This window comes from Balaenoptera musculus, chromosome 20 (genome assembly GCF_009873245.2).
Source record: "Balaenoptera musculus isolate JJ_BM4_2016_0621 chromosome 20, mBalMus1.pri.v3, whole genome shotgun sequence".
NCBI lineage: Eukaryota > Metazoa > Chordata > Mammalia > Artiodactyla > Balaenopteridae > Balaenoptera > Balaenoptera musculus.
The window spans coordinates 52710584-52727395 of record NC_045804.1 but is presented as its reverse complement, the minus strand read 5'-3'; the positions used below and the strand labels follow the sequence as shown (position 1 = coordinate 52727395).

The window sequence follows — 16812 nt, the reverse complement described above, 5'->3', positions numbered from 1 at the left end:
CTAGGCCAAGGAAAAGCTAGTGCAAAGGCCCTGGGGCAGGAGCGACCTTGGCATGTTTGAGAACAGAAAGCAGCCCAGTGTGGCTGGGGGGTGGGGGACAAGAGGGAGCGTGGTAGGCGATGAGGGGAGGGGAGTCAGCAGGGACCAGAGGAAGGTGGTGTTGGGATTTCATTCTGAGCGTGATGGTTGGGATGGGGGTGAGAGTGAAATGCAGTGGAAGTGTCTTGTCTTCCTGGAAAGCTGCCTTCTTGAAGCAGTTGGTTATCAGTGGTGGGATTGGGGGTTCCCTGCGAGGAGACGGGAGGGGTAAGGACGACGTGGAAGGAAAACTTGACCACATTTATTGACTACAAGCATCCCATATGGTCGTTCCTGAAGATCATGGAAAAACAGGTCAGAAAGAACGTGGGCGGGAACCACAAATGAACCCAGCCAAGCCAAGCTTAGGCAGGTCCCCTTTGAGGAGGCAGAGGGGTGGAGGGTTCACCCATGGGGCTCAGGGTTACTTTTGAGTTGAGCTTCTGGAGAGAGTTGGAAGGGCCACCCATGAACAGGACCGGTTCGTTCTTCTCAGTGCAGGTTTGTCGGATGCCTGAAGCACAGCCAGCCAGGTTACCAGCTGGAGAGAGAGATCTGGAAACACACCCAATGCCCCCCACAAATGGGATTCCACTCTCTGACTGTTGGGGGTCAGTACTGGGCCCAGAACTTTCCCTACGTGGCTTCCTCTCAGATCACAGTGGGAGCTGTGTTTGTTCAGTAACTTTATTGGAGCCATTTAATGCCAGCTTTCTGGGGGAGGTCTACGTAAGTCAACTTGAAACCCAAACAGAATACCGAAGGCTCTATTCAGCACATGTTAAAAACCTTCTTTGGGCCAGTTTAACATACACTGTAACAGCAATGATTTATATGGAGAGAAATAGTAACAGGCATATGGAAAGAAAATACGAGTGAAAAATGAGGTTCTGGGATTTTCATGTTACGCGTTACTGGGTAACACCAGATGACACCATAGACCAGTTCTGTCCCCTAGAACTTTCTGCGCTAATAGAAATGTTCTACATCTACACCATCCAGTATGGTAGCCACTGGCCAGCGGATGTGTCTACTCTGCCTGAGGAATGAATTTTTAATTTTATTTAACTAAGTACTTTTCAAATTTTGGAATAATTTTAGGTTTACAAAAAAATTGTGAAGACAGTACAGAGAGTTCTTATATACCCTTTACTCAGTTTCCGCTAACGTAAACGTTTTACATAACCGCGGTCCAGTTGTCAAAACTAAGAAATCAATGTGGTACAGTATTATTAACTAAACTAGATTTCATTCGATTGCACCGATTTTTCCAGTATTGTCCTCCTTCTGTTCTAGGATCTCATCCTGGGTACCACCCTGCATTTAGATTCTATTTAAATTTCACTTGTTAGAATTTGAATAGCCACCTGTGACTAATGGGGCTGGGCCCTTATGGAGAGTAAGTTCCTTTCTGAGCTTCTGGGCCTGGACGTGCGTTAAGTTTGCATTTGTGTTTCCCTTTGGGATGGAGGAAATCTATCTCTTATTGAGTTCCCCTGGGAGTGGAGATGTCGGGGAAACTCCGAGGCTGGCTTTGCCTGGCCTGGGGCCTGACTCCGCTGAGGGCTTGTGCTTGGAGAAACAGCCTGCCTCCAGGGAAGCCAGATCACAGGGGAGTGAGTTCTGATGTTGATCAGGGAGGGCCTGCCTTTGAGTCTGGAGTCTGTGCAGACAGACAGCTGTGCTTCCCCTGAGCAGAGCTCCCCAGGAAAGGGGCTCCAGAGCCCAGGGCCCTCACCCACACACTTTCTTCTCCAGATCAGGAAGCCCCGGCTACTCCCACATAGGAGCAAACGGGGACTCTCACCTACTGCAGCGTTAGCAAGTTACCAGGCCCAGAGTGGCTGCCATGGCCCTCAACTAGGAATCACTGTTGACCCCAGGGAAGGCCATAGGGGCTGCCTTTTCCTTTACGAACATGTGCCTGTTGGCTGAGGCCCCAGGGGCCCTTACAAAGGCCTGTTTAACCTTTGACGCCCCGGAGAATAGATGCAGGTTTCCAACCCTTCACACCCACGGACACATGTATTGTGAGTTCTCTTTGGGGGAATACAGTTTACATCTTAGACAACCAGGGAGGCAACAGGGATTGGGTAGCCAGACAGAAATTTCCAGACCAGAAGGATTTCCAGGCCAGAAGGCTATAAATGTAAAACCACTCCCCTAAGCAGACCCCAGCAGACGCAGCACACACCTGGGAAGGTGAATACGACAAAGAGCATCTTTCCAAGGCCCCACAGGGCGTGGTGGGGCAGTGAGGCAGGGATGGTGCCTACTGTGCCTTCAGAGGTGCCGAGTACAGATCTGGCTCTGGTGTTTGCCTTGGTAGCCTGACTTCAAAACATGCTTTCCGGCAACCCCGGCTGTGTTTCCCAAAGTGGGTTCCACGGTACCCACTGCTTTTCCCGCCCCCATCCGGGTCCTTTGTCCATGTAAGTGTGGACTACCACACTGCTGCCTTGATTGAGATTCACAGAGCATGTCAGCATATTTTAAGCCTACCGTAAAGAAACCAAGCAACAGGGGGCATTTGTCCCAAACTCTTTGCGCCGTCAGACCCTGCCCTTTACTGTCACTGCAGAACACTTGTAAGGAACGTCCTGCAGAATTGGTGGTTGCATCACTTGCCTGGGGAGGGACTCCGTTCCGCCAGGCTTAAATGTCGTAGCAGGGAGGGAAGAAGGATTTCCAGAACAAGGGCCCTGGAGCTCCCAGGTTTCTTCGAGTTGAGGAAGGAAGTTACTCGTCTATTCCAGAGAGAAGGGGAGATGAGGCTGGACCCACAGGAGGCAGAAGGAAGGTGTCCAGAGCTGATTTTCTTGTTTGGAAGAAGAAAGTCTTGTCTTTGGAGTTTTTTAGAGAACAGAACCTAGACAGTGGGGCTTGGAGGATGGACTGTCTTACAGGGCAGATTGGAGCTGGGCGATGGGGTCAGAGCTGTAGGGAGGGTGAGGTCTGGGCCTCGAAAGATGCTGGCAACTCTCTTTTTTTTTGTTTTTTTTTTAAACATCTTTATTGAAGTATAATTGCCTTACAATGGTGTGTTAGCTTCTGCTTTATAACAAAGTGAATCAGTTATACACATACAATATGTTCCCATATCTCTTCCCTCTTGCATCTCCCTCCCTCCCACCCTCCCCATCCCACCCCTCTAGGTGGTCACAAAGCACCGAGCTGATCTCCCTGTGCTATGCGGTTGCTTCCCACTAGCTATCTATTTTACATTTGGTAGTGTATATATGTCCATGACACTCTCTTACCCTGTCACATCTCACCCCACCCCCTCCCCATATCCTCAAGTCCATTCTCTAGTAGGTCTGTGGCACATATATACAATAGAATATTACTCAGCCATAAAAAGAAATGAAATGGAGGTATTTGTAATGAGGTGGATGGAGTTAGAGTCTGTCATACAGAGTGAAGTAAGTCAGAAAGAGAAAAACAAATACAGTATGCTAACACATATATACAGAATCTAAGGGAAAAAAAAAAAAAAAAAAGGCCATGAAGAACCTAGTGGCAAGACGGGAATAATGGCAACTCTCTTTTGGTCTTCTTAGTTTCCGTTTTTTATCCCCTCCGCCTGCCGCCCGCCCCCCCCACCCGCCCCCAGCCCCCAGCCCCCAGCAAATGACTTCTTTGTACCAAATATCCGGCCCCTTCTCTCATTGTGTATCTCCCAAGCCCTCTCTTTGTCTGTTTAACTGCCCATAAAGAGGAATGAAATGTGTGCGTGTGTGTTTTTATATTTGTATTTGAAGTTACTGAAGTTACTAGATAGAGCTTTCTGTTCCCTTTTCTTATCTTAAAAACAGCTGAATTTGGGATTTTACGTTTTTTTTTGTATCCCCAACTGGATTATGTTTCTTATGGTTATGAGTGATCCTTGACCATATTTTATTTTTTCCCCTGGGAGGCTGGAGGCCTCTAAAGCACGCACCCCTGGCCTTGTTTATTTTGGGTCTCACCCTCAGTAAGCCGAGGGCCCAGTGGTGGGGGAGTGCCCATCAGGACCGTCGTGGGTAGCTGTAACTGTTCAGATCCCCACGGAGGACTTTTCCGAAGGTGCCGGAACTGTTGAAGTAAAGTGCAGGGAGACAGGGTGTCAGGGGAGAGCTGCTGTATGGGGAGAAATGGTTGAATGGAAAATTAGATTTTCCTTTCCCAGTAATTGTTTTGACATGAGCGGTAATTAGCCAACAGCTGACAGACCAGAACTGAAGTGAGAACAAGAGGATGGATTAGGGGCAAATGCCACTGCGTTAGATGGTTCCCAGCAGCCATTAGCATGGGGGCTGCCAGGCTGGGAGAGGCTGCAAATAGGAGAAGGGTGTGTTGAGGATGCACTTTTGAGGTGCTGTGGAAGGAGAAGACGGGGGTCGGAAGGGCAGCCTCTGCCCTCAAGAAGATGGGGACCACCTTGGGTTAGAGGGACCCAGCACCGTCAAAGGTAGTGACTGGTTCTAAACTAAGGCCTGTTCAGGTAAGAACTTACGTATTCCATTTTCGTAATCAACTGAACTGTGGTTGCATTATTTTGGTTGTTGATAGATTTTAGGATCAGGGCGATGCTGGCTTTGTATAATAAACTGGGAAACTCACCAGGTGTTTCTGTACTGTGCAGTCTGGGCCTATGTATTTCTTTTAAGAGTTTGAACCAGTTTGCCTGTAAAACCATCTGGGTCTGGTGCCTTTTGGAGGGGAGGTCATTTTTCAAAGGTTTTACTCATTTTGGTGTTTCTGGTATCCTTTGAAACCATTTTGATCATTTGAATCTTATGGAAAGTTTTGTATTTATTAGCATAGAATTATAAATAATATGCTCTTGCATTAAAAAAAAAACTCAAGTCTGTTTGCTGTGCGTATGTTTGCTCTCTAATTCCTAATTCTAAGCATTTGTGTTTTCTCTCACTCTCAAATTAGGCTGATTTGCCTTTTTTAATCACTGTTAGTCACCACTCCCCCTCACCACTGACCTGCCCTGAACCAGCCAGGGTTGCAAATGTTATCCTGTCTCCTAACTCATTAATTTCTCTTGCCACATTTATATCCTTTTCTCATGTTTTCCTTTGATTTATTTTATTGGCTTAAAATTTTTTTTTTCTGATTTCTTACGTTGAATGTTTAGTCTGTTTATTTTTATTCTCTTGGCTTTGGTAATGAAATAATTAAGGCTATGGATTTTTCTCCAAATATAATTCAGGCCCTATCCCATTTGTTTTGATAGGTTCTTCCTCATTATTTTCAAAATATTGTATAATTATAGTTTTAAATTCCTCTTTGACCTGAGATTATTTAAGAGGGTGTTTTCTTAAATTTTCAAGTGTTTGGGAGTCAGGGGGGATGAGGACCTTGTATATTTTGTTCTTTCATTATTAGTATCTACTTTTATTGCTTTCTGGTCAAAGAATGCGCCTTGTGTTATTTATGCCTTTTGCAATTTATCAATACTTTATTTGTGGCTTAAATAGGCCCAACATTTTTTTTTTTATGTTGCATGGATTCTTGGTAAAAGATATTATCTCTGTTTATAAGATATGCTGTTTAATCCATCTAGTTCAATCAGCCTTTTAAATTAAATTACTAAGATAGTCCACATCCTGACTTTTGTTCACGAATCAGTCCTAGACTGAAAGCAGTATGTTAAGATTTCCTACTGTTGTCTTTAGGTTCTCCAGCATTTGTGTTTTATCTATTGCAGCGCTATGCTCCTTGATAAGGAAAATTTCTCCAATGTTTTGCCTGCCTTGTGGGTTGTATTTATCAGCAGTCTAGTGCCCTTCCTGGCATGGCCTGTGCTGACCTGAGTAGATTCTCCTTGGCAGCCATAGCTTCTCTGATGCCCTTGGAATCCTGGCCCTCCCTCCTCACCCCCCTTTTATCTAGAGGATTCCTGGATAGAATCAGCAGTTGAGCAGCCTCTTGAGGGCCCTGGGTGTAGACCAGGAGCGTGGCTGGCCACGTGGGGTTAATTTGTTGTTTCTCCTTGTGTCCCTAAGCCACTGCCCTGGGGGCCAGCTGTGTGGCCAGTGTTTTGTTGTCCTGGTGTGTCTGTGCCCACCCTTCTTCCGGAGTGTCCGGCCAACAGGCAGATCGGGAGAAACCCAGCTACCCACAAGAATCTGCTGAGTGCGCCTCTGTTCACAGGTGGCCCTGGATTTTTCGCTGCAGTTGGGGGAGAATGGGGGGCACTCCCCAGCATGAAAAAGGTTCTCCATGGGGTGGCCTTCATACCCCATTGCTTGCCCCCAGCCCTTGCTCTGTGAATGGGTAGGTGGTAGTAATTTCAGCCTCTCCTTCACCTCCTCCCTCCCTGCAGGGTGGTGTCAGCAAGAACCACCAAGAGCTGGACGTGGGTCTGTGCATCTTTCTCCAGGCCGGCCTGTAGTTGTCTGTGTTGTAGCAAATCCTCCAAGCCTGGGGCCTGAGGAAGGCATGCTTTCCTGGTGTCCAGAGATCAATGCGGGCTTGGGGTTCAAGGCCAGGAGATTCAGGAACAGAAGCAGTGGCCTTCCCTGTCTCCATCCTTCCCCTCTCTGTTCATGAAGTACTTTATAATTTTACAGACCTCTTTTGCAGTTATTGTCTTGTTGGATTTTCATCCCAACAAAGTAGAGAGAGACTAGGTAGAACTGTCCCCATTTTACAGATACAGAAGCTGAGGCTCACGTAACTATATCCGTGAGAGGGCAGCGCCACCTCTGGGAACTGAGGCTGCATGGGCCGCGGTGTGTACGTGTGAGGTCAGGACCAGGCAGCAGCGTCGGGGGCTTCAAATCTGCCCCGATGGGAGCCTTGAGGCCACAGAAATTGGCAAACGCTACAGACCAGAGCTTCCCATCCCCCCCTTGAAGGGCAGGTGTATCAGCTCATGTAGGGAGCATGAGTGAGTGTCATAGGCATAGAGTTTTAGAGCCTTGAATTTTTTTTTTGTTTAGACTTTAGGAAAACTGGGACTCAAGAAGGATGTCATATGATCCCCTGGCTATTAAATGGCAAAACCAAATTTCATGGAAACCAGTGAAACCCGTTCTCTTTCCATTACGCTTACGTTACAGTGGGTGAGGGTGAGAAGGTCCTCAGGGAGAAGTTCCTTGGAGGCGGGGCGGGGGCAGGATTTGTAGGAAGCTGTGGGTGGGGCCATCTGACTGTAGAGAGATTGGACCCTTGATCAGCACCCGTGACCACAGCTGCTGAGGTGTTTTCAGCGATGGCTGTTGGATTGTGATGACCTCACCTCCTACTAAGCATCTTTCTTTTCTTCTCTGGTTGGAAAAGAAACTTGGTCCCCCAGGAGAGAGGTAGTTGGGTGCTGGGGATTAGAGAGATGCTCTCAACCCACCTCCAGCTCAGCAGATACGGATGAGATCCTAAGAGGTGGTCCTGGCCATGCATGACCTCTCGGAACCAGGCAGTGAGGGGGGAGAAGGGGCTGCAGCTGCCCCCATGGTCTGCAAGGTCGGAGGGGCCTGTCTGTGGCCAGCGCAGCCTCTGAGCCGTGTTTCTGTCCCCGCAGTGAATGGACACCACACGCCGGGGACCCCCACGCTCCCTCCTGAGACTGCTCACATGAGTGTCCGAAAATCCGCCGGCGATTCCCAGGTAAGGGGTCCTGTTGCGGGCTGTAGGGGCAGCCGTTGAGGCGGCCCAGGGAGGGGTCATTAGGATGGGGATGCCATGGGGGTCCAGGTGGCTACAGCCCAGTCCTGCCCCAAGTAGAAAGTGGTCGGTATCTGGGTCATTCCAGCGTACCGTGATTGTGGGAGAGCAGGCGATTGTGGTTTGGTTTTCCCTAGAAGTTGAAGATGGATTTTTCGGTGGTTTCTTTGGCCGCGCCAGATGGCATGCGGGATCTTAGTTCTCTGACCAGGGATCGAAACTGTGCCCCCTGCAGTGGAAGCCCAGAGTCCTAACCACTGGACCGCCAGGGAAGTCCCTAGAAGTTGAGGATGGTTTTGATGGGGTGATGGTGATGGGATTATAACTGTTCTTGGGGTAGAAGGTTCCATCCCGCTGTCTGGATTCCTAGTACGGAGTCCAGATTTCCCAACGCTTTAAGAATATGGATGAGGCCAGGCCATTTTCCTTTTCTGCACGCCCTTTTCCCACCGCCTGACTTCACCCAGAATGGAACTGAGTCAGACATTTACCACATGACAGAGGGACAGCTACGGTGTGGAAGGACATGGGAGGGTGTTTTAAGATTCCCAAACTGCGTTCTCATTTGTCATCTCAGCTGACACTTGTGCAAGCGCAGGAGGGAGGTGTCAGTATGATTCCCGTGTTACAGATGAGGTCACGGAGTCTCAGACCGGTTAAGTGACTCGCGAGGGTTGACACGATTACCAGGTGGTCAGACTGGACTTGATGCTGAGTTCTTCCAGTGTCATTAAGCTGTGTGTGAGGAACTGAGGACTGGTCTTATGTGGTCCATCCATGAATTATCCAGAAGATGTCCCTTAGCCGAAGCCTCCAAACCAGCCCTTTCCAGGGGTGAAAATGCCAGGCCCCAAGGATGGTGGTGGTGGTGGTGGTGGTGGTGGTGGTGATGATGTGATAACAATAGTTGCTTGTTGTCAACAACAGTGGGTTCTATGTGCCAGTCACTGGAAGAGAGACCTTGTGGGCTGTGACAGCAGACGGCTTCAGTGTGATGCTTAGCTTTAATGCAGGCAAGAAGGTTAAACCTCAGAAACCTAATTACGTTCTTGTCTTAGGAGGCTGGGTGTTGGGCTCAGGTCAGTTCAGTTCGAACTCTGGAAGAGAATTGGGATGTCTGGGTGGACCAAGGCTCCTTCCACGTTGATGGGTTGACAGATCTCCCGGGCCTCGTGTTAGAATGCAGATTCTGATTCAGGAGGTCTGGGGAGGGGCCGGAGGTTCCCTGTTTCTAATGAGCCCCCTGGGTGATGCTGGTGGGGTGTGTGGACCGTGGCAGGACAGGCGAGGATCCGGGCACAGTTAGTCGTGCCAGCACGTGTGTGTCCCCTTCACCCCCTGCTCGTGGCACACATCACAGCCCTGGCTCCGTGTGTTTCCTGCAGAGCCCCCCTCTCAACACAGCCTCTTTCAGTCCGTTTGAAATGAAGCTTATTTGCCACCTAACTATGGAGTGTTTTCTTAAGACGTCAACCCAAGCTCTGCTGTGGTTTCCCAGCAACTAGAAAAGCTGGTCTACCCTGGGCAAGAATATGGAAACAACCCCTTCCTCCCCGCACCCCCCGTCATTCTTCTCTCGTTCCCTAATGGAACCTGGTTCCCCCCATCCCGAAATACTGTGAAGCTGTTTCTTAACCATATAAAACAAAATGTATCCTGATACATATAACCTCCTGGGAAGCCAGTTGGACAGTGTGCTGCCATAAGCCTTTGACCCATGAATTTCCTTTCCTGCATCTGTTCTTGGGATACACTCAGGGATTCTGATCTATGGGTGAGGCTGTTCACCCAAGCATGATTTACAGCCCTGCCACCTTGGACCCAACCTAATTATCCAGCAACAGGGGATGGGTAAAATGGATGACGGCACCGAACATCCGTCCGGCCAGTGAGACCACGCAGCCGTGAAGACTCCTTCTTCCGAAGAAAATGTCGTGACTCCGGAAAATGCTGAGACATAATGTTGAGTGAGAAAAGCAGAACAGAACTGCACATATGGTCAGTCTTATCTGGGGGGAGGAAATCTATCCATATATGAAGACAACTGACTGGAAGAAAAAATAAACCCGAACGTTGGTGGCGTTGCCGTCCGGTTCTCAACCAGGGGACATTGGGCAGTGTTAGGAGATATTTTGGTTGTCACAGCTGGGCAGGGGGTGCTACTGCTATCTAGTCAGTAGGGGCCGGGGGCGTCACTAAGCATCCCACAGGGCACGCGACAGCCTCCACCACAAAGCATTCCCCAGGTGGAAAAGATGATTGGTGCTGACGCTGAGCAACCTTGGTCTAAGGTGATTTTTATTCTCTTTAGACTTTTGGGTGTTTTTTAAGTTGCCTAAAATGAACACATTTTACTGTCATAGAAGGCGTTATAAAACAAGGAGTTAGAGGCGAGGTACTGGGGATGCAGGGAAGGTCAGCTCTGGAGAGCCAGGCCAGGCCTGGGCACTGCTTCAGGACAGGTGGAGTCCAGTGCCTTGTTTTTGGATGATAACATCGAGAGGGGGAGGTATCATCAAAGTAACAAGAATAAACAATGCAGTGCATGGAGAGAGCAAGTATGCATTCGTTCACTAGTTCCCCGGCTGTGAAAGCGTTCGTGAACCTGCAGAGCTGGCTGTCCTCAAAGGCGCCAGAGGCCAATCATAGAAATGGGTTAAGAAGGGTTGATATTTCCAGAGAGCACTACTGACAGATGGTCCCCAGAGTAGATACAGCGCACTTCAGCCTGCATAGTATTTACTACCCCATCGCAGGCTGTCAACTATAATTAGTGACAATTATCACCTAATAATATTGAAAGAAAGAAAGAGTGAATGAGTGAATGAATGAATGAACGAATGAACAAACACATGGCCCTTTGAGAGGCAGGGTTGGGGGTGGATAAAGTAGCTTGTCACACCCCTGTTGTGCTCGTTTTCTGCTACCTGCCCCCTCCCTGAGCAAGCTAATCAGGAAAATTAGAATGTTGGGCAGGTAGGGGGCATTATCTAATCTTCACGGAAACCGGGAGTGTGTCTGTACCGTCGTGGGTGGGACTGATGGCTGGGTGACCAGCACCCCAGGGGTGGTGCCCACCCCAGTTCTGGGAGACCTGGAGGGCCAGGCACAGGTGATGGTGATCTGGCGCCACTCAGTGGAGGTTTGCACGTCTGCAGCTCTGGGGCAGGCTGCCTGGGCGCTGGATGCACGGGGCCCACCTGATCGGAGGTTGGGGGATCAAAGGCTGAGGACGGTCCTGCTGGCCGTGGCAGAAGCACTTCGGAGCCTGTCCCCTGCCAGTCTGCCTGCCCGCCTGCCCGCCCGCCCGCCCGGGGCTAGGGTGACGTGAGCCCCCTCTGCTCCTTGTGCAGGTACTGGGAGGGCAAGGAACCCGCCCACCAGAGCCCAGGCCGTTTAGTGACCCACCTTTGAACTGTTTTAGATTCCCATGAACTGCCCCCCAGGAAGGCTATCTTTAGACACAGGAGAGAGGAAAGGGAAAGGGACTTCGAGCTTGGAAACTTAAGGGACCCATTGGCGGTGAGATTCTGAGAGCTCATGTACTTAATTGGGCTCCCCCTCCCCTACTTGGTAAATAGCACATGTTCTATTGAGCATCTGTTTCTTTGCCAGGCACTGAGTCAGACAGATGTAGTAGCCCTTGTCTTTTTTTTAAATTTATTTATTTATTTATTTTTGGCTGCCTTGGGTCTTCGTTGCTGTGCACGGGCTTTCTCTGGTTGCGGCGAGCGGGGGCTAGTCTTCGTTGCGGTGCACGGGCTTCTCATGGCGGTGGCTTCTCTTGTTGCGGAGCACGGGCTCTAGGCATGCGGGCTTCAGTAGTTGCAGCACGCGGGCTCAGTAGTTGTGGTGCACGGGTAGCCGTTGTCTTGATGGAGTTAATAGCTGGGACTGGAGAAAGAGGTAAATGTTTATTTCATTTTGGCAGTGATAGGGCCTGGAGGGAGTGTGTGCTCTGAGGACCTGACCAGGTGGTGGTGGAAACATCGAGATGGGCTCTTTAAGAAAAGCTAAGACTGGAAAGATGAGCAAGGGTTTAGCTTGGTGAAGAGGTGGTGGTAGGGGAACAGCATTCCAGGTGGAGGGAACAACGTACGTGGATGCCTAGAGGCAGGATTTCGAAGAAGCCGTGGAGTCCGAGTGGGGCTGTGGTTTACTGTGTTAGCAGGTGTGGGGAGGGCACAAGAGGAGGCTGAACGAGTCCTAAAGGCTGCTGTGAGGAGCTTGGGTTTTGTCCTAACAGCGCTGGGAGCCATTGAGAGGTTTCATGCTGGGTCCCACTTGCTGAGGGTGTGGGACCCAGACTCTTCACAGGGTAAGGAGACAGGGTCAGGAAGGCATTGCAGAGTCAGGGGCTCGCTGAATGGGCTGGGAATGACACACTGCCGTCTCCCAGGCACTGCCTCGTCTGTCACCACCCTCAGTGGGTCCTCACAGTGACAGTAGAGCAGCCCAGGCGAGGCCAGGAAACCAGGCTGGGGAGGGGTTTTTAAAAAGAGGAGAAAAACCTTCTAGAATCATAGGAAAAGGAAATTAAAAAAAAAAAAAACTTTTGTTATGGACATGCGTAAACATTTATAAGAGTAGAAGGACTATTATAATAAAGGACCATGGACCGATCACTTAACTTCAATTATTCAGCCAGTCTTGTTTCATTTAAACTCCCATCACAGGACTTCCCTGGTGGTCCAGTGGTAAAGAATCCACCTTCCAAGGCAGGGGACGTGGGTTCGCTCCCTGGTCGGGGAACTGAGATCCCACATGCCACGGGGCAGTTAATCCCTTGCGCCACAACTACTGAGCTCACGTGCCCTGGAGCCCACATGCCACAACTAGAGAGAAAACCTGCACACCACAACTAGAGAGAAGGCTGCGTGCTGCAACTAAGACCCAATGCAGCCAAAAACTGAAAAAAAAATCAGTAAAATAAAATAAATAAAATGAATGGGTTATATATTTAAAAAAAAAATTTTTTTTAAATAAACTCCCATCACCTCTCCCTAACTTCCCACTGGATTCTTTTAAAGCAAATTCCTCACATATTGTTTTAACTGTAAATATTTCAGAATGTATGTCTAAGGGCGAAGTCATAACATAATACCTCATCTGTAAAATGAAGACGATGCCAGTAACTTGGTGGGGTTGTGAGGACTCAGTGAGATTACGTGTGTCAAAGGCCTGCCTCATGGTCGCCTCACAGGGCAGCACTCAGGGCAGGAGCTCTCCCAGTGTATCCTTCCCCCGGGAGTTCCCCTCCCCCTCCTCCCCTCCTCCCCCTCCTCCTCCGCCCTCCCCTCCTCCCCCTCCTCCCCCTCCTCCCCCTTCCCCTCCTCCCCCTTCCCCTCCTCCCCCTCCTCCCCCTCCTCCCCCTTCCCCTCCTCCCCCTCCTCCCCCTTCCCCTCCTCCCCCTCCTCCCCCTTCCCCTCCTCCCCCTCCTCCCCCTTCCCCTCCTCCCCCTCCTCCCCCTTCCCCTCCTCCCCCTCCCCCTCCTCCCCCTCCTCCCCCTCCTCCCCCTTCCCCTCCTCCCCCTCCTCCCCCTTCCCCTCCTCCCCCTCCCCTCCTCCTCCCCCTCCTCCCCTCCCCCTCTCCCCCTCCCCCTCTCCCCCTCCCCCTCCCTCCCCTCTCCCCTCCCCCTCCTCCCCTCCTCCCCCTCCTCCCCCTCCCCCTCCCCCCCCCCCTCCCCCTCCCCCTCCCCCCCCCCCCCCCCCCTTCCTCCCCTCCCTCCCCTCCCCCTCCTCCCTCTCCCCCTCCCCATCAGCAGCAGCATTGGTACAGAGACAGGAAGGCTATTGCCAAGGCTGCCGGAGCACTGGTTGCCCTTCCTGGGGGGTGTAGTGGGAGCACTGTGGTGGTCCTGGTGGTGATGATGTGTGTCTGTGGTAGGGAGACCCCTGCAAACTGCAGAATCCATCCCAGGGACTTCCCTGGTGGTCCAGTGGTTAAGACTCTGTGCTTCCAATGCAGGGGACATGGGTTCGATCCCTGGTTGGGAACTAAGATCTCACATGCTGCGCGGCCAAAAAAAAAAGAATCCATCCCAAAGGTTCCCCTTGCCCATCCTGGGTGTGTATTTGCATGGACGAACCTGTAGGAAGAGCCCAGCACCTGTCTGTTCTCCTTGGAGACTGGTACCTGGGCCCCTGCCGTGCAGCCTCAGTCTGCCTTCCTCCCAGAAAGCCCAATCTTGGCAAGTGCCCCGGGCAGAATTGATAGTTTGGGAGGGTCCAGGGTGGGCAAGCTGGATGAGTTGATGCATTTAACACGTCTGAGTAAGCTATAGTTGGTCACAACGTGACGTTGCCCCAGAACCTGTTGGGTCTGCTAACAGAGGTGCTGTAGTTAGGGGGGCCTCAATGAAACGACGGAACAGACATCCTCCATGGAGGCCCCCAGACTCTGCCTTAAAGACCCTGGCCCCCGGAGACCTGCTGGATCAGCAGTTCTGGGAGGTGGGCGGGGGGACCCGATCGGGGGGGAGCTAATTCTGATGCGCTCCAGAGCCTGAGGACTGTTGGTGACAGATGGTGAAACTGAGGCTCAAGTTAACTTGGCAGGATGTCAAGGCTAGCGAGTTCATCTTCTTGTCTGTGAAACGATGACATGTAAAGGTCCCTTTTAGCTGGACGGTCCAGGGATGTCAGCTTTCATTAGCTGACTTTACTTACCTGCCAAAGTAGGTCTCGATGGGAGCGAGGGACTGAGGGTGGTTTTGTGGGGGGGGAGGCAGCGAATGAGGGGACCATGGGCAGGAACTCTGTCAAGCTTCTTATTTTGCCTGATGAGCAGTTGGGTTCCTGAGGCAGGGGCTGACCACCCCCCACCCCCAAAACGCTCATCCCGCTGGGTGGTCCAGAGCTGTGCTGGCCTGGGGATGGGGGCTGCTGGTTCCCTGAGGCTTGCTGGAAAAGCCTCTTCGTGCTTCTTCTGGGCCTTTCTCTGTAAAGTCCTAGCAGCCACTTCCTTCCCTCCCACTAGAGACAGAATAAGGCCACGCGTCCCAGGACACACATGCGATGCCACTGCAGTGCCTTAGGGGCGAGCCTGCTTCCCAGCTCACCATGTGGCTCAGGACCGGAGTGGGCATCCCGTGTCCTGCTCGGGGACCCTATGGAGTCCCTGATGGAACTGCTGATGGAACGGCAAAGACCCAGAATTGACCCTCCCCTTTAGGGTCATAGGCTCTTAGGACCAATGTGGTGTTTTCAGCTGGCAATCCTTATTTTCCATTCCAGGACCATCCTAGGTCTGGGGCAAGCTGCTGAGGTCCTGTGGGCTTGGTGGTCCTTGGGACGATGGTTTTCTTGCTGGCAAAGGGAAGACATAAAAAGGCAACCCAAAGTCCGAATGGAAGCCGAAACACAGCCTCCCTGCTCTCGGGGTTGGGAAGGTGACATGTCACGGATGTGGCCAAGCACCCCAGGCCACATTGCACGTAGCTGGGGTGTGATATGTCGGACCCGGGGGATTTGGAATAAGATGTCATGTTCTGAATCCTCAGTGCGAGGAGGTGGTGGCCTTAACTCTCTGCTCCCCGGGTGGATTCTGCAGGTTAAGGCAGCAGGCAGCGTGCAGAACCACTTACCAGCAGAGGGCAGTTGAGGGGTTAGCTCCCCCAACCACCGACGGGGAGAAGAGGAGGCAGACCTGCTTTGGAGCAGTTTTCTCAGAGCCCGTGCTGGAGGCTTCCTCCAATTCGTCTTCAAGCCAGGGCACGGGAGGCTCCTGCCTGCCCTCTCCCAGAATATGGACTTGGGGGTTAACGGCAGCTGGAGCATCCCCAAACTTCCCTGGCCCGAGGCTTTTAACCAATCCCTCCACCTTCAGGGAACCCGAATGAAAGAGGATGTCCAATATGGAGAACAGCTTTGACAATGTTTCTTGTGTCTCTCCCCAGAACCTGGGATCCTCGTCACCAGGCAAAAAGCAGAGCAAGGAGAACACCATCACGGTAAGCGGCTCCCGCAGAGCGCGCGCATGTTGGGTGGCAAGCTGGGGCTGTCTCTGGTCCATGGCTCGGCTGTTGCCATGGCAATGCGGACCGCTGAATGGAAGCGATGTCCAGCCTGGTACACGGGAAGTTCCAAAGCTTGGATGTTGCCTAGGGTTCCCCCCTTGCCTCCCCCCGGCCCTTCTTCTCTTGATTTCTTGTTTCACTTTTTCTCTTGGGGCAAGCAAGTGGAAGGACTGTGGTTGGAACGGTGCAGAAGCCATTTTTGCAGGGCAGGCAGGGGAAGGTACGCGTGCAGGAGTGGGTTGGAGGGGGTGTACTGTGCTCTGCGCAAGTGACATGACGTGTAAATTACAGCCACGGCAGGGTGGCTTTTGTGCAGGGTAACTTCTGGAAGACATCAAAGTTAAAAGGAAGAGAAAGCGCCCTAAGAATAGAGTTCCTGGGAGTTCCTGATGGGGAAGCAGGCAGCCTCTGCCCAAAGCGGCCAGACAGCCTCCCAGGGCTCTTCCAAAAGCCCGCCGAGTCCCCACGCCACCCCGCCTCCGGCTCCACATCAGCCCTGCGCTCGGCGAAGGCGGGCGCTGGACGTCTCTCCCCCCTCCAAGTAGAGAAACAACTTGTCCATCTACTCAGCTAAGAACTTGGAGCTGGGAGACGTGTGGTCCTAGGTGTGCGGTTTCCACCCAAGTGCAGCAGCTCTGGGGCCGGAGAAAGGCTCCCTGAGGCTCTGTCACACAGTTCTCTCCATGCTGCCCCCCCCTGCGGAGATGGACGCAAGACGGGGTCCCCTGCCCCGGCTCATGCAGGCTGCAGATCCTGCTTTGAAGGATTTGGGGAGGAAAAAGCGGTAGGCAAACAATGGCAACAGTCATAATTGCTGCCCCTGTGTGTACATTTATTAGGCACCAGTAGGGTTCTGAGCACCCATTTCATTCTCCGCTCACTGCGGGAGGGCAGGTGATTGGACCAGGGTAGTGTGGGGACTGGGAACTCGGGCTCTGAAGCCAGGGGGTCAGCACAGCACCCACCAGCTGGGCAGCGACCCGGCCTCTCTGGGTCTCAGCGTCCACATCTGTACAATGGGGAGACGATGGGCATGTGCGCCCTAGGGATGGTGTGGA

At 51.7% G+C, this 16812-nt stretch overlaps 1 protein-coding gene across 4 annotated transcripts in view; it reads left to right on the top strand.

The window, feature by feature from the left end:
• GAS7 (growth arrest specific 7) overlaps nucleotides 1-16812 on the top strand; it is a 204437-nt gene that overhangs the window by 146601 nt on the left and 41024 nt on the right. For all 4 annotated transcript variants that reach the window (XM_036835447.1, XM_036835446.1, XM_036835445.1 and 1 more), the window contains exons 4-5: nucleotides 7595-7680; nucleotides 15635-15688. In XM_036835447.1, coding sequence (XP_036691342.1) covers nucleotides 7595-7680; nucleotides 15635-15688 — 140 coding nt within the window. The remainder of the gene's footprint in view (nucleotides 1-7594; nucleotides 7681-15634; nucleotides 15689-16812) is intronic.